We start from the raw sequence: 18,599 nt of genomic DNA, 5'->3' as shown, positions 1-18,599 counted from the left end.
CTGTGGAGACCTCACGCCCCACGTGTTGAGCAATTCGGCGGTACGTCCACCTGGCCTCCCGCATGCCCACTATACGCCCTCGCTCAAAGTCCGTCAACTGCACATACGGTTCACGTCTACGCTGTCGCGGCATGCTACCAGTGTTAAAGACTGCGATGGAGCTCCGTATGCCACGGCAAACTGGCTGACACTGACGGTGGCGGTGCACAAATGCTGCGCAGCTAGCGCCATTCGACGGCCAACACCGCGGTTCCTGGTGTGTCCGCTGTGCCGTGCGTGTGATCATTGCTTGTACAGCCCTCTCGCAGTGTCCGGAGCAAGTATGGTGGGTCTGACACACCGGTGTCAATGTGTTCTTTTTTCCATTTCCAGGAGTGTATATATATATATATATATATATATATATATATATATATATATATATATATATATATATATTTCTTGACGAGTATTACTAGTTTATGTAAATATGAGCAAAACGATAAAATTTTACACCTTCACTTCCACCTTTTATAATGAAGAAGAAGGAAATACAATTTTGTGCAGTTCATATCTCCTTCGATCTGAGTAGTTGTTACAGATTTAGTTTGTAAGTTTCGCCTGCCGCTATCCATCCAGTCAGAACTAGTTTTAAGTATGTGAGTTCCACCAATTAAATTCATTATGTTCATTCTATTGGAACAAATATTTATAACAACAAATATATGTTCACCTGGTTGTTGTAGTGGGAAAAAAATGTTTAGACCAAATTATTTGAATGAAATGTATTTTCAATTGGTCTTTGTAGTGGATAATGTTTTAGAGCCACTAACTCGAAGTAAAAATACGTTTGCCTTTAGTTAGAAAAAGAAAAAAGTCTTTCTGGTGGAACTTCACTAGCGATACTATTATTTACCTTGTAAGATAGTGTAATTAGCTTATCTCAGCACAATGCTTATGAATAATGTAAAACAAATATCTGCAAAAGAGCAGAAATTTCATATTTTATTGAAAAGAAATAATGTATCTGTAAACTCATATAGTGTGAAAAAAACCTGAATGTTGTACTGATATTTCGCAAACACTGTAAAAAAATTCTGAATTCAATAATAAACTTACTTATTTTAATGTAAAAAAACCTCGAATGTTCTTATTATTTCACCCTCAATCATGATCATTCTTTTTTATTAAAAAATGATAATTATGTACTAAACAGTGATAGAGCCACAGTGCACTGCAGAGAGAACTATATGTTTTTACTGCTTTAGACAGAAATGAATTCAGAATGACGAGTCCTGGACTTGGTCCGCTGGCCACAAACAGACAACAGCACTGTCTTTCAGGTCCACTATTTTCTTCTTCACACGTTCACGTCTAAGTTGAAGGAGAGGTGGACAATCATAGTATTCCAGGTTCCGAATAGCCGCATACTTGAAGATTGGACGCAGCCAGGTAATCTTCTCATCGACTTTAACGTAGATGATTGTCTCCTTGTGATCAGACACTCGCAGCACTTGCACCTAATCTTTATAAGACATGCCAGGGTCATCCCAGTGAATTCCATGATACAATCTTGTTAACCACATCACGCTTCTAAGCATCTTATTACACTTGACATCTTTGAATGGTTTCGGAGATTCACCTCTTGATGCAAATGTTCCTATTACTCCATCACTTTGCGTGAATGCTATTAATGCACAGTCTTTAATTATGAATTGCCTGCACTCATCGTAATAAAATCCTTGAACGTCAGCTACGATCCTAACACCTTGAGGTAACATCATGATCTGCCTTACAGCTAGCAGAGTGTCTATTAATTTATACAACCCGTTGCACCACACCCGTGATTGGGCAGTAGTTAACACGACGATCATGCAGAACCAGAGCCTACGCCAAAGTCTGATCAGGGAAGTTTGCTGAAGATTCATATTCAATCCGTACACCTACAGGCCCTGATTTAATTATCTCATTCTGTTTTGAACAGCCAATCGCGATTATTGTTGCTAGCTTCTTGAAACTCTGTGAACTAAGTGGGCATCCTTTATTTTCAACGCCTTCGTAGTAAGATGCTTGGAATCTTACATACATGTCAAATGCCGCCGGCCGCTGGTGGCCGAGCGGTTCTGGCGCTACAGTCTGGAACCGCGCGACCGCTACGGTCGCAGGTTCGAATCCTGCCTCGGGCATGGATGTGTGTGTTGTCCTTAGGTTAGTTAGGTTTAAGTAGTTCTAAGTTCTAGGGGACTTATGACCTCAGCAGTTGAGTCCCATAGTGCTCAGAGCCATTTGAACCATTTTTTTTTGTCAAATGCCTGACTGTATACATTGCTGTCCCACTGTAGATGTAGATTCTCATATGGGTAGTATTCTGAATCCAAGTAGACTCTGGTGTTAGTTAACTTGCAGTGATCAAATTCAGTTGAGTCCTATGATACATTACCACGCCTTTGAGTTTGAAATGTGAGTATGATGAATCGAGGTGCTTCCAAATGAACTGATGTTTTAATAGCCCAAGTATGTGTGGATGCTGTAGGTAGTACTGGGTATTCAAAAAGCTCCCATGATCGGAATGTTAGTGCTAGGTAGGTGCCAGCATTCAGAACTTTTAAGAGCTTCAAGCGCTCCTCGTCGGCAACAGTGATGTGAGGCATTTTCCATCCTATACTATTACGTTTGATTTGAACATTCTCTGCAGCTGTTTGAGAGAATGAATTCACGTTGTTGTGGACTGTTAAGGCAGCCAGTCCACAGTGAAGTAGCCGAAAGGGCACGCGTAAACTCACGCCGTCTTGCGTTAAGTCTGGAACAGGATTCGTAATGAATGTGATAAAGAAAAGAACGTAGCTACTAGAACACTTAACTTTTATATCGTCCTTTGGTATACAGCATTCTTGATGATACAAGTGAGACTCTATCTTGAGGTACATGCAACGTTACAAATGGTTAATGGCGCCTTGCTAGGTCGTAGCCATTAACTTAGCTGAAGGCTATTCTAACTGTCTCTCGGCAAATGAGAGAAAGGCTTCGTCAGTGTAGTCACTAGCAACGTCGTCGTACAACTGGGGCGAGTGCTAGTAAGTCTCTCGAGACCTGCCGTGTGGTGGCGCTCGATCTGCGATCCTGACAGTGGCGACACGCGGGTCCGATATGTACTAATGGATTGCGGCCGATTTAAGCTACCACCTAGCAAGTGTGGTGTCTGGCGGTGACACCACATTCCTCCCCCGCAAATCGGCGAACGGTCGTGTGATAAGGCTTCCGCCCGCCGTGGGGAGGACCCCATGTTGACGTATGCGATGAGGTGGGGAGCCTAACAACAGGCGAGGCTGTGCCACCCGCACCCTGCCATTCGGTCCGAGGGGAGCTAGGAAACGCCTGAAAACCTAGTCCAGGGTGCACGTCAACATGCGGTGTATGCGCCTGTAATCAGACAGGAGGGGCCGAAGGGTCGACCTCCATTGCGTCGGGGATATCCGACGCGCGACGACATCTGGTCCGGAGCGGGCAAGAGGTCCATGGCGGAGGACAGCTGGTCACGGGAAGCGAGCGGCGGCGCGTGACCCAGGGAGGCGCTTGCCGGCTGCAGCGAAGCGTCCGCTGCGGGCGGCGCCGGCGGCGGCTGCGGCGGCGGCGCGACGCCATGAGGCAAAATGGAAGGCATCGTCGGCAACACCTGGGGATGAGGCGAGGCAGTAGATGGGTCCCCAGGGCGCTGACCGGACGGCACCGTCGCTGGAAGCAGACGGGGAGCGGCAGAACCCAGGCGACGACAGAGGCGCAGCTGATTGAGATGCCGACGCACCTCAACAGAGGCCCCCAAAACCAAATACATCGCGCGGCCGAGGCAGCGAAGAATGCGCCCTGTGAGCCAACGCCATGAACCTCGATAGTGGCGATAAAAGACAACGTCGCCTGGAGCAAAAGCAGGAGTCTGCCGCTGCACAGGAACCTGATGCGGCGGATGCAGCAAAGACATCAAGGTTCGATGAGGACGACCGTGGAGCAACTCAGCCGGCGAGCGACCATCGCGGGGCTGAGAGCGATACGAAGACAAAAAGAGCAATAACGCGTCCTCCCGAGAATGCGACTCTTTCAATTTCAACATCTGTGAGTTGAAAGTCCGGACCAATCGTTCAGCGGCACCGTTTGACTGAGGCGAAAACGGCGCGGATGTCAGATGTTGAATACCATTGGCCGTGCAGAACGACTGAAATTCTGCGGACATGAATTGTGGGCCATTGTCTGAAACAATAGTCTGCGGAAGACCTTCAATGCAAAAAATAGCAGATAACGCTTGGATGGTGGCAGAAGACGTCGTGGAAGACATCCGGACAACAAAAGGAAAATTACTGAAAGAATCGACCACAACCAACCATCGAGCATTCCAGAATGGACCGGCAAAATCGATATGTAAGCGTTGCCAAGGGGAAGTGGCTTTTGGCCACGCAAAGAATTTCCACGGTGGTGCGGATTGTTGTTCGGCACACGCCATGCAAGAAGAGCACATATTCGTAATCGCAGCATCGATTCCGAACCAAGTACAGTGCTGACGAGCAAATTGTTTCGTACGCACGATACCCCAATGTCCTTGGTGGAGAAGCTTTAAGACAGAGGGCTGTAACGATCGTGGGACCACGACCCTAGACTGATCATTATCAGAACGCAACAACAAAGCACCACGTCGTACAAAAAGTCTCTCCTTGTGAACAAAAAATCGGCGAACCAACGGATCCTCGATCTGTAACTTTGACAAGGGCCATTGCGTAGCAACAAAACGCAAAACAGTAGCAAGGACAGGGTCAGCAGTTGTGGCCGTAGCTACACGACGAAAATCAATCGGAAACGATTCGACCACGTTATCGGTTTCCGAATCAATGAACATGCAAGCAAGGGCGGAAGAATCGAATGCTCTTGCGACCTCATCACGCAATGCGTGGGGAACATTGCGGGCTCTGAAAACTTTCGGTTGCGCGTTCACTTTCAGTTCCAAATGTGCTTCATAGTTCTTAGCGCAACCAAGGCCCGGTGCAAAAAGGTCTGCAAATTCTTCACATAGACTAGAGACACTGGCTGAAGGCACAGTCTGATTCACGGATAGGACCTGATTGACGATAGACAAGTTAAACAAGTGAAATAAATCTAAACCAAACAAGTTCACTGCAGTAGAAGAACGAATTACGTAAAACGACACAAGTTTCCAGAATGAGATTTTCACTCTGCAGCGGAGTGTGCGCTGATATGAAACTTCCTGGCAGATTAAAACTGTGTGCCCGACCGAGACTCGGTCGGGCACACAGTTTTAATCTGCCAGGAAGTTTCGACACAAGTTTTGTTTGTCCCTTGTATGTGGCAAGAAGAGTGCACTGTCCTAACACAGGGATAGGTTGTCCGGAATAACTATTTAACTGAACACGTGCAGCACGCAACGGAGGTTTGCCCAGTTGTTTGTACGTGTCGTGATTGAGTAGTGAAACTGCAGCTCCGGTATCGAGCTGGAATGGGATCACTTTTCTGGCAAAGTCCAAATCTACAAAAAGTTTATTGTCCTGCTGACGACAAGAGCGACTGTTTTGTGCAACGTGAACAGACACTGGTACAGAATCACGTGCGACGTGACGGGATTTGCGTCGACGTCGACGCACACTGTTTGTGGGACGAACACAGTCACTGTTAGCGAGAGGAACACCGGGCGGAGTGGCACTAACTACATGAATGTCCATGGGCGAAGGTTCCCGAGCCTGTGTGTCCTTGATTCGATTCCGGCGCGAAGCAAAGGGCCTGGAATGGTTGTGATTGTCTGATCTGAGCTTTTTCTGGCAAACACTTTGAACATGTCCTTTCTTATGACAGTAAAAGCAAATAGCTTGGCGTGACGGGCAATTCTCACGCGAATGTCTAGTTGCACACCGCGGGCATGATTTCACTGCATTTGCTTGCTTGCGCACACGTGTGTGAGAGCTAGGCCGCACCTGCGCGGATGTACGCGAGGGCAGGTTAGCGTTCCGTGCAGCGGGCCCGGCGCGCCGGTTAATGTGACACACGGCTGGCGAAGTTGCAAATGATTCCTCAGCAAAGTCAAGTGTGTCTTGCCTATCCAATATGTCTATCACTTGTTGAAGGGAGGGATTTACTAGTTTCAAAATCTGTTCCCGTATGTGAACATCAGAAACGTTATGTGCTATTGCATCACGCACCATAGTATCTGAATAAGGGAGTCCACAGTCACATTCAAATGCACACTCCCTAGTAAGTCCTTGCAATGTTGCAACCCACTCCCTATTAGTCTGACCGGCCGTACGTTTTGTACGAAAGAACGTATACCATTTTGCAACGACATTTACTGTTTCCTTGAAATAGGCATCTAAAGCAGACAAAATTTCTTCGTATGACAGAGTTGCAACGTCGTGTCGGGGAAACAATTTCACTATCACACGGTAGGTGAACACACCTACACACGAAAGCAAAAACTGCTGCCGCTCATTACCTTGAATTCTGTAGGCGGCGAGATGAAATCCAAATTGTCGGGACCATTCTGTCCACGTTTCGTTGGCTGCATCAAAACTACGGAAGGACGGTGCAACGGCGTGTTGTGGCTGCGGTAGCGATGAAGCGGCGGCGGCCGCATCGTTTTGCAGCGCACGTTGACCCTGGACGAGCTGTCCAAGGACATCCAACAAGGCCTGCGTCTGCTGATTCTGCAAGCGATAAAATTCGGACAGTACATCTGGAGAATGTGGCGAAGCCATGACACAAGTAAATGTAAGCAATGAGAAAGGACAAGATCCTGATTAATCCGCGTCGCCAATGTTGTGGACTGTTAAGGCAGCCAGTCCACAGTGAAGTAGCCGAAAGGGCACGCGTAAACTCACGCCGTCTTGCGTTAAGTCTGGAACAGGATTCGTAATGAATGTGATAAAGAAAAGAACGTAGCTACTAGAACACTTAACTTTTATATCGTCCTTTGGTATACAGCATTCTTGATGATACAAGTGAGACTCTATCTTGAGGTACATGCAACGTTACAAATGGTTAATGGCGCCTTGCTAGGTCGTAGCCATTAACTTAGCTGAAGGCTATTCTAACTGTCTCTCGGCAAATGAGAGAAAGGCTTCGTCAGTGTAGTCGCTAGCAAAGTCGTCGTACAACTGGGCGAGTGCTAGTACGTCTCTCGAGACCTGCCGTGTGGTGGCGCTCGATCTGCGATCCTGACAGTGGCGACACGCGGGTCCGATATGTACTAATGGACCGCGGCCGATTTAAGCTACCACCTAGCACGTGTGGTGTCTGGCGGTGACACCACACACGTCACTTGCACTCTGTACCAAAACAAGTTCCTGTTCAGCATTGATAATTATTCGCTGCATATCCTCAAAATAACCCATAAGCACTTTTAGTGGTTCGCACGTGGTAAATCGGCTGCGTCCCCCCTCACAATGCGGCGCATCTATGAACCACCCAGCATTTTCCGAGCTGTCTGAATCAGAGGGTGAGGCTGAAACGTATGTCTTAAGGGCTGATGTAATACCGACATTCCATGTGCGGTCAATTTCGATTCCGTTGAGTTCATAACATATCTCGTGAAACAGGAATGCTACAGCATTTCGAATGAGCTTCGGGAGCGCTACCGCAGCCCCTCAGCTTTCTTAAATGTGAAGTCCAGATAGAGGAAGCTCTTGCAAGACAGTGTTACTGTGTCCTGACGCTGGATAACAATTCTGATTTCATCATTTTTGTTAAATGTGCTTGAATCGTAGGGTTTGTGTGAGTGGTATTCATGACGTATAATTCGGTCATGACTGAGTTGTGTTGAGCGACGTCATTCTGCGGTTTTAAACCTGCTGAAATGAGGAATTCGTAATTAAGGCGTGTTATCACCTTGCCCTTCCGCGATGCACTGATGGGCTGTGAGCCTGGTATGCTAGCTTCATACCTTATTCCCATCTCGCCTTAGATGCAAGCGTACAATGATCTCTGCTCCTCTAAAGTTAACAAGCTGATTATTCTGGTCCACAATACGCAGTTCTAGGTAGTCCATTGTCTGAACTGTTACCGGGAGATATATAGCATTTGTGGGGGCTTGAACTATTTTATACCCTGTACCGACTGTAGGAAAGAATCCGTAAATTGAGTGAATCAACTTATCGTTTAGGTATGGGTTTGTGACAATATTACACTCAACGTGGATTGAGCTCATTGGGAGTATATCTACAGCTTGATCCGATGTGTAACATTTACTGGCGTCCTTCACCAAAACACGATCCTTTGCAAAACCTAGCAGTGGACCTATTGAGTCTTTCTGTGTAAAGTCTATCATAGCACTATCTGTCCGTATTTCAGATTTAAGGGTATTAATGTTTGCCTGTAGTTCAATACCTTTTCCTGACAGTATTAAGACTTCGTCTAAATCATCAATATCGTAGGCACCAGGCTGTATTTGTAGAATCTCCTTCCGGCCGTTAATTTCTAGATGAAGTTTATTGTTGCTCTTTGTGATATGGAATGCTGTTATACGTTTCTAGACTAATTAGCGCAATACTCCACACCCCTGCACTTAAATCAATCGGTGGAAAGTAATTTGCACGGAATACTGATCCTCGCTCTTTTAAAGTCAGAGTGTACGACATTGCATCTAAATGTCAAATGATGGTCGTCCGTTTAATGACAGCTCTTTTACATGTCGCACACCTGCTCTGACAAGGATAGGAGAAAGTGCACATTCGGGACTTCTCGGTCTAAATATAGCGCGCATTCTGGGGGTTCGCCGTCGCTGTAATGAGTAACATAACGCAGACATGCCCACACAGGTGATAACGCCGGAAATTGTAGAAGACGCGTCTTTTTCTGGTGAAGTAGCGTTGTAATTCTTCAGGTGGCTGTAAATCCCCGAATGAATCGAAATACTGCACTGTATTTGCACTTTTCTTAACATACGCCACCGAATCGGTCCCTGGACCACCAGCAACTTCTAAATTTACAATTCCTCACTCATTAGTCCGCCACATGGTCTTCGGTAATGTATCGCGCATAAAGACCCCTCGGAATGCGGAAATGTGTTTTTCTTTAACAATTTTAACTAGATCTTTATTCGTGAGCGCTCCATCGGGTAGGATAACTAACGGCCTTGTTTTTATTTATGAAAAGACCTAGTCCTTTCCTGTATGGTTTCAAGCAGAGACCTTTTCCGATGGCCGCTGCCTCCATAGCGCGATTATGTCTTTTGGCTTGATCTAGTTGGGCCTGTACATTCTGCGCGTTTTTCACCGTTTTGGCGATAGCTGCGGCCCCACCTGTAAGCGAACCTACAACGGACAAGGCTGCAAGGGCTGGAATGAGGAACGGGATAATTCCACCTGAAGTCTTTGGTAGTGGTAGGACCCTAGGCGGTTTAATTGAAGTCTTGTTCTTCTTCTTGGTCCCACCGTTCAACACACGTTTATCTGCACACATCGAAGGGAGAATACAGTTTTTCAAGCAACCGGGCTTGTACTTACTGTTCTTCACCCTCAAAGCTGTTCGCGCTGCTTTCATAATTCGTTTGAAATTCATCACCCCCAAGCCCAACTTAATTTTTCCACGCATTGTTTTATCAACTACGAATGCAGCAACGCGTTGGCCTATCCGGAGATCTTTTCTTCGCCTTATTTGCTTGGCTTTATCTGATAATATTTGGTCGGCGACGTGGTGTGCTGAGAGATCCTTATTTGCTGCGTATGCGAGGTCGTGCTCTAGGCAGGCTTCGTCTAGTAGGTTAATACCTTTATCACCTCGTCCCAGGCGTTTCTGAAGCTTTGTTCCAGGCCCACAGAAGTTATATCCAGGGATGTGTAATTCAACAAGAAATTTGTAGAGAATCCCACCTCCACCTCTTATTATAATGTGCCTTCTATCGTGCATGGTACGCTACTGAGGAGATAGAGGACTAGGCTCCCTGTTATATACAAACTTGTCGGCGTCAAACCAACTGTTTTCTGATGATCGAAATCCTAACCATTTAACTAGAGCTCTATTCCCGCGACGTCTTATCACGCATTCGATGAGAAATACATCTGGTTCAGAACTCTTCTGCAATTCCTCCGTGTAAAAGCTTCCTGCAATTTGGTCACCCTTGCCGTCCTTTAAGATATATGTCATAGGATTCGTTCTCTGCACTTTGGATACTATGAATATCTCCGCGGACCAGTTTGGTAAGTACGTTTTCTCAAACGCTGTCTTCTGATTTGAAATACGTACTAAGTCGCCTCTGTTTGCGAGGGTCCATGAGTGAATTATCGCGAACATCGATCGGTCTCACTTTTATTGTACTATGTTTGGTTCGATTATACCGTGCAATTATGTGTGGGAGGATATCTAGCGACTTGTACGAACCCTGAAGATTATACCGCATCCACATTTGAACTTTGACTGTTCTGTTCAAACGCTCCACGGTGCTAGCTTTCAGGTGGGTAAACGTAGATTAGTGATGTATCCCGTACCGCTCCATAGCAGTCTTGAAATGTTCATTGTAAAACTCGCCACCGTGATCGGTCTGAAGATTGTCCGGGCATCGATTCGTTCCTGTCTGCAGCAAACCCTCAAACACCGAAGCAACATCTCTACCAGCTTTAGTTTTCGCACGTAATGCCCATGCGAATTTAGAGTATGTATCAATAACCATTAAAAAGTATTTGAATCCATTATTATCATGTGAATATTGACTCATATCTAGCAAGATCAGCTTGCCACAAGTCATCCAGCCCTTTAATAATAACATGTGATGCGAGGGTATGTTTTGCGTGCTGGCTTGTGCAATTCTCGAACTATTGTCTCTTACTTATTCGATGATACCCCTCTCTCGAAGCTCAGAGATTATCGAAACAACCTCATTCAAATGATCTGTATTGCCCGCAACAGCCGAAGCCATCAACAGTAGAAGTCTGTCAATTAGTTCATCTGGGTCATCGTAATATATATACTGCGGGACTTGATTGCTCACTCCTTTATGCTGGAAGTCCACACCCTCACCGATGCTTTTAGGTTGTTCATTCAGTAAAGGTTGTATAATGGTCGTGTGTTTAGAGTTTTCCGGCTTTCTCAGTGTTCTGTCAGGATTTTTATACAGATCAGTCAAGTAAAGTATTTCATGATAGTCTTTGCGATCATCGGCAGAGTAGTTTAAGTTTTTTCATAGCCTTAAGATGATTAGCTTCATTAAGCCAGGAGTCCCTGAACCATGGACCTTGCCGTTGGTGGGGAGGCTTGCGTGCCTCAACGATACAGATAGCCGTACCGTAGGTGCAACCACAACGGAGGGGTATCTGTTGAGAGGCCAGAAAAAGTGTGGTTCCTGAAGAGGGGCAGCAGCCTTTTCAATAGTTGCAAGGGCAACAGTCTGGAGGATTGACTGATCTGGCCCTGTAACACTAACCAAAACGGCCTTGCTCTTTTGGTACTGCGAACGGCTGAAAGCAAGGGGAAACTGCAGCCGTAATTTTTCCTGAGAGCATGCAGCTTTACTGTATGATTAAATGATGATGGCGCCCTCTTTGGTAAAATATTCCGGAGGTAAAATAGTCCCCCATTCGGATCTCCGGGCGGGGACTACTCAAGAGGACGTCTTTATCAAGAGAAAGAAAACTGGCGTTCTACGGATCGGAGCGTGGAATGTCAGATCCCTTAATCGGGCAGGTAGGTTAGAAAATTTAAAAAGGGAAATTGATAGGTTAAAGTTAGATATAGTGGGAATTAGTGAAGTCCGGTGGCAGGAGGAACAAGACTTCTGGTCAGGTGAATACAGGGTTATAAATACAAAATCAAATAGGGGTAATGCAGGAGTAGGGTTAATAATGAATAGGAAAATAGAAATGCGGGTAAGCTACTACAAACAGCATAGTGAACGCATTATTGTGGCCAAGATAGACACGAAGCCCACGCCTACTACAGTAGTACAAGTTTATATGCCAACTAGCTCTGCAGATGATGAAGAAATTGAGGAAATGTATGATGAGATAAAAGAAATTATTCAGGAAGTGAAGGGAGACCAAAATTTAATAGTCATGGGTGACTGGAATTCGACAGTAGGAAAAGGAAGAGAAGGAAACGTAGTAGGTGAATATGAATGGGGGCTAAGAAATGAAAGAGGAAGCCACCTGGTAGAATTTTGCACAGAGCATAACTTAATCATACCTAACACTTGGTTCAAGAATCATGAAAGCAGGTTGTATACATGGAAGAACCCTGGAGATTCTAAAAGGTTTCAGATAGATTATATAATGGTAAGACAGAGATTTAGGAACCAGATTTTAAATTGTAAGACATTTCCAGGGGCAGATGTGGACTCTGATCACAATCTATTGGTTATGAACTGTAGATTAAAGCTGAAGAAACTGCAAAAAGGTGGGAATTTAAGGAGATGTGACCTGGATAAACTGAAAGAACCAGAGGTTGTACAGAGTTTCAGGGAGAGCATAAGGGAACAATTGACAGGAATGGGGGGAAGAAATACAGTAGAAGAAGAATGGGTAGCTTTGAGGAATGAAATAGTGAAGGCAGCAGAGGATCAAGTAGGTAAAAAGACGAGGGCTAGTAGAAATCCTTGGGTAACAGAAGAGATACTGAATTTACTTGATGAAAGGAGAAAATACAAAAATGTAGTAAGTGAAGCAGGCAAAAAGGAATACAAACGTCTCAAAAATGAGATCGACTGGAAGTGCAAAATGGCTAAGCAGGGATGGCTAGAGGACAAATGTAAGGATGTAGAGGCTTATCTCAAGAGGGGTAAGATAGATACTGCCTACAGGAAAATTAAAGAGACCTTTGGAGAAAAGAGAACCACTTGCATGAATATCAAGGGCACAGATGGAAACCAAGTTCTAAGCAAAGAAGGGAAAGCAGAAAGGTCGAAGGAGTATATTGAGGGTCTATACAGGGGCGACGTTCTTGAGGACAATATTATGGAAATGGAAGAGGAGGTAGATGAAGATGAAATGGGAGATACGATACTGCGTGAAGAGATTGTCAGAGCACTGAAAGACCTATGTCGAAACAAGGCCCTGGGAGTAGACAACATTCCATTAGAACTACTGACAGTCTTGGGAGAGTCAGGCCTAACAAAACTCTACCATCTGGTGAGCAAAATGTATGAGACAGGTGAAATACCCTCAGACTTCAAGAAGAATATAATCTTTCCAATACCACAGAAAGCAGGCGTTGACAGATGTGAAAATTACCGAACTATCAGTTTAATAAGTCACAGCTGCAAAATACTAACGCGAATTCTTTACAGACGAATGGAAAAACTGGTAGAAGCTGGCCTCGGGGAAGATCAGTTTGGATTCCGTAGAAATGTTGAAACACGTGAGGCAATACTGACCCTACGACTTATCTTAGAAGAAAGACTAAGGAAAGGCAAACCTACGTTTCTAGCATTTGTAGACTTAGAGAAAGCTTTTGACAATGTTGACTGGAATACTCTCTTTCAAATTCTGAAGGTGGCAGGGGTAAAATACAGGGAGCAAAAGGCTATTTACAATTTGTACAGAAACCAGATGGCAGTTGTAAGAGTCGAGGGGCATGAAAGGGAAGCAGTGGTTGGGAAGGGAGTGAGACAGGGTTGTAGCCTCTCCCAGATGCTATTCAATCTGTATATTGAGCAAGCAGTAAAGGAAACAAAAGAAAAGTTCGGAGTAGGTATTAAAATCCATGGAGAAGAAATAAAAACTTTGAGGTTCTCCGATGACATTGTAATTCTGTCAGAGACAGCAAAGGACTTGGAAGAGCAGTTGAACGGAATGGACAGTATGTAGAAAGGAGGTTATAAGATGAACATCAACAAAAGCAAAACGAGGATAATGAAATGTAGTCGAATTAAATTGGGTGATGCTGAGGGAATTAGATTAGGAAATGAGACACTTAAAGTAGTAATGGAGTTTTGCTATTTGGGGAGCAAAATAACTGATGATGGTCGACGTAGAGAGGATATAAAATGTAGACTGGCAATGGCAAGGAAAGCGTTTCTGAAGAAGAGAAGTTTTTTAACTTCGAGTATTGATTTAAGTGTCAGGAAGCTGTTTCTGAAAGTATTTGTATGGAGTGTAGCCATGTATGGAAGTGAAGCATGGACGATAAATAGTTTAGACAAGAAGAGAATAGAAGCTTTCGAAATGTGGTGCTACAGAAGAATGCTGAAGATTAGATAGGTAGATCACATACCTAATGAGGAGGTATTGAATAGAATTGGGGAGATGAGAAGTTTGTGACACAACTTGACTAGAAGAAGGGATCGGTTGGTAGAACATGTTCTGATGCATCAAGGGATCACCAATTTGGTACTGGAGGGCAGCGTGGAGGGTAAAAATCGTAGAGGGAGACCAAGAGATGAATACACTAAGCAGGATGTAGGCTGCAGTAGGTACTGGGAGATGAAGAAACTTGCACAGGATAGAGTAGCATGGAGAGCTGTATCAAACCAGTCTCAGAACTGAAGACCACAACAACAACAACAAGAAGCCAGGCGAGCTTTTAAACTCTGTATCCCCGATGCATATTATGCTATGGGATAAACTTATAGTTTGAGAGCCTAGCATGTACGGTCTCTCCCTGCTGACAGTAAATGTTCTATCTATCTTCACGGGTGGATACGGGTTGGTAAATTCTGCTATCTTTTTGTGTTTTCCTTTTGTTAGTGTTTGCTCGCGATCGATAAGTCCCAACTTCAGCAAACGTAATTTATGTTGAAATGCTTCGCGCGCCTGAATGACTTTATGCTTTGTCTACGTCTCGAAGAATACTAATCAGAGGTCTGAATATCACGTGGTTTTATATATGCTTTCTTGTTCTTCTTTTTCTTGTTTTCTACACTACCTTCTTCAATAACAACAACCTCGGTTTCTATCTGCCGCTCACTTGCGGTAATTCTGTTCTCTATCCGGTTTTGTTTAATCGCAAGAAGTTTCTGAGTGTGATTTAATTCCTTTACAACCTTAACGAGTCTCGCCTCAAGACTGTGAAATTTGATATCGGTGTATGTGCGAGCATTCTGTCTCTGCACACCTAACCTCTCAGACTGAGCATGCGCCATGCGTGCGAATTTTTCCATGCTGTAGTGTCAACTGACGAACTAAGCTATTTTGCACGTTTATATATGGAGGAAGTCTTTTAAGTTCCGGCTATACCTACCGTCATTCAGTTTGCGAGTTTTATCAATAACGATAAACCCAGTATTGTGAGTGGTTCCAACAATCAACGCATATCTTTACAAATTCATTGTATGACATGTCGGTCCCTTCGTGAGCATGGTAAATTTGCTTTAAATTGAAACTGTCTTGTTTGAATGCTATAACGAGGTTGGCGTTATCCCTCACCAACTGTTTTGGCATCCTGGAATACGTCTGACTCAGATAAAATACATCAACACCCATATGACGGCCAAAGCACAAATATTTACGGATTTTATCTTGCTTTTCAACAGCGACATCGTCAAATATGAAGACAGTGTTAGGCTTTACCTCCTCAGGTAGGGGGATGTCGTCGCTTTCACTGGATGCTCTGTACGTTACGCCATCCACACCATCAAATATTTTCTTCATTAACTGGTACTTGGGCTGAAAGAGTGTTTTGGAGAAGACGAAAAGGTGCTCCAAGCGGACTCTATGTGCGTTAACAGAGCCATGAGGACATTTGTCTTGCCACAGTTGGAAGGGCCTACAATTATCGCTCGTATGCTGTCAGGAAGGAGTGGTCCATTCTTATAGGTCTTCTGGTCTTGGTCACCATCACAGGACGCGGTGAGGTTGTTTCACCCAGCCTGCCGTGACACCTACTGTGCTGGGTCCTGGCGTGCAATAGGCTTTTATATGATAAACAATATTTGTGTGTGTAGCCTTATAGCGCAGTCATCTTACCAACTGAGCTACAACGGCTACACTATAGAATGAACTCCAAGTGGTATATTTAAAGGGAAGGGTGTCGTATGGATTAACGTAGGTAACATTTTGTCTTGACAAATAAAAGCACAACCACAAATTTAATATTATAAATGTATTTATTTATTAAAATATTTACAACTATGATCAGCATGAGAAAAAATTACTTGATTGTTTTTTAAACGGTGCAGCAGAAGTACAGTATTCGGAAAATAGCTGCTTTTTGTACACTTCAAATTCAGCACGTATATCTCGTAATGTTATTGGTGCATTCCAATAGTCCAGTATTCCATCAGTAAATGTGACTAAAACATTTTCAACTCCTATTCGAGGAATAGCACAGGCCTGGGGCACTGGTGTTATACAAGTACTAAAACAATGTTCTATATCTTCTATGTGGATGCTACATGTGTGAAGCCAGTTAATGGTATCACTGTATACTGCTTGAACGTATGGACACGACCTATTTAGTCTCTCTATCGTACTAGTTACAGCCATGTCTACATTGTACAAGTTATCAACAGTCGAATGCTGCATGAATATATTATAACCATCCGCACTTTTAATTCTTAGTGTAGCATCATCATACATTGATAGAATACTCACAGTTAGAGTGCCACAGTACACGTCCTGGTAGGAGCGGGATGGATAATATTCGGTAGTCATATGTTTCTTGATCTCTGTTTTTACACGACACAGTTCATGCCACTCGTAGTCAGAAAATTTCGCTTTAATATTTTTGAGCACATTTTCCAGCACTAAAACAGTTGACAAGCTAGCATATTGTGAAACTTCAATTCCTACATGAAGACGTTTTGAAGCACTAACTGTTAACACATAGCCTGAGGCGAATAGTAAAGGTTGAGGTGCACTGGCGATCGGTATCTTCTCATTGACGACATCCACACCAGCGCGGTTAGCCTGCTGTTCTTGCACTGATGGCGGCAGGTCTCTTGGCCGATGATCAATGGATGATGCATATGAAGGAGCCCAGTACTGTGGAGCTCCATCAAGCATAGCCTCCGGCACCGACATTAACACCTCGCCATCCTGCTCCAGCGTGCTGAGAAGCTGCGCTACAGGATCATGCGTGGACGAGTCCGCGGTCTTCACGTGAGTGGACCGGGGCAGGTTGGAATCTGCTGATGCTGACGCCACGGGTGGAGCTAAAGGACAGGACTGGGACAGGTTGGAACCTACTGATGCTGATGTCACGGGTGCAGCTACAGGACAAAGACAAATATTCATAAGTATAATATGCCGTTGGCACAGAAATAATAATAATAATAATTTTGGGACTTACTTTTCTGCTGCTTCTTCCTCCTATACTGCTGCAGCGAGTGACGTTCATCTTGACTGACTGACTGGAACAAAGATCGAGTCCTCCTTATATACAAGCCACTTATGTCATCGTGATGCTGTGCTCCTATTGGCTGAATTATGTGACCACATGACCTATTGAAGTGTACTCTAGCGGTGAACTCGTCAACTAGATCAGTTCTTCGCTCTGCTGGATGAGAGGAGTCGTCTCTTCTGGGCTGCGAGCTTATATGTACACTTTAGAAAAGGCAAGCAGTTCCAACACTAGCAAATGTTTCCATGAGATGGGTAATGCATTTTTATAGCATCTCACTGCAAAGAATTTATTTGGAGGACAGTATTTTTGTTCATATGTTTGAGTATTAATGAGCACTTCAATTAGACATGTAGGAGGCTATGGAGGCAGTCCTCGGCTGTGTGCTTGCAAACTACACAGCTGTTAAACTCATCACGGTCAAACACCAATAACTCATTGATAGAACACATTCTGCAGGATGGTCTTCAATGGTGTACACGGAGTATATGAATATGTTTAGACCAAAGCGAATTGACATCTTGCGTTTTGGAAGAGTGAATGCTTGACGGTTAATATCTCTGCAATTTGTGCATGCGCATGAGCATATGCTGGTTACAGGATGCATCCTGGCTCCATCCCTCTGCTTTGCCGAAATCTGCTGAACAAAATTCTTGTACTTATTCCTCCAACACTCCTCCATTATCAAACGCTTCCACACCTCATGTAGTGAACTGTGGCTACAGTCCTCCCTCGAATGTCTACATGAAATGCAGCTATTGAATGCTGCAATATCACCCGCATTCCTCTCGATGATCGAACACATGAACATGGTTTGACAACGACAGCTCAGCAAAGACTGAATGTGCAGGAGCATGTAAGGTCGTAACGGTAGTTGAGTGGATGTGTCCCAATCGGCTTTCTCCCCGCCAAAATCCGCCATCTCGAATGATGTCGTGGTGACGCTATGTGGTGGTTGAGATGTGAACTAAGCCAGATGGACTGCATACACACGTGCATGATATAAATAATAATAAATAATAGTAAATGATAATAAATGATAACGAATAATAATAAAGACAAGTACGGTTTTGCATGCATTATCCTGTTTGAATTCAAATTTTCCGACATTTTACTGGAGGGTTAGGTTAGTGGACATAGCATAATTGCCTTATTTTCCAACAAAAATTCGCCATCTTGGATGACGTCATGTGCTGCTGCCAAGTCTACATGCCGGCATCTCGGATGACGTCATAGCCGCCATCTTGAATAAATTTGGCAACAATGGAGAGTGTGTTCACAAACAGGCCGATGTCGACGATGTCGCACCATGAACCATTCGATTACTGACGAGTCGTTCCTGGTTCAGAACTTCTACATTTTTTCCA

The 18,599-nt window shown here is 44.4% G+C and overlaps 1 protein-coding gene across 1 annotated transcript in view; it reads right to left on the bottom strand.

Annotated features, from left to right (window-relative positions):
- Window positions 1-917: 917 nt before the first annotated feature.
- LOC126199150 (uncharacterized) overlaps window positions 918-18,599 on the bottom strand; it is a 99,896-nt gene continuing 82,214 nt past the window's right edge. The window contains exons 5-7 of the mRNA XM_049935906.1: window positions 17,182-17,242; window positions 16,787-17,101; window positions 918-958 (exon numbers count right to left, since the gene is read on the bottom strand). Coding sequence (XP_049791863.1) covers window positions 918-958; window positions 16,787-17,101; window positions 17,182-17,242 — 417 coding nt within the window. The remainder of the gene's footprint in view (window positions 959-16,786; window positions 17,102-17,181; window positions 17,243-18,599) is intronic.

This window comes from Schistocerca nitens, chromosome 8, assembly GCF_023898315.1.
Source record: "Schistocerca nitens isolate TAMUIC-IGC-003100 chromosome 8, iqSchNite1.1, whole genome shotgun sequence".
Classification (NCBI taxonomy): Eukaryota; Metazoa; Arthropoda; class Insecta; order Orthoptera; family Acrididae; genus Schistocerca; species Schistocerca nitens.
This window is presented reverse-complemented; position numbering and strand designations above follow the sequence as displayed.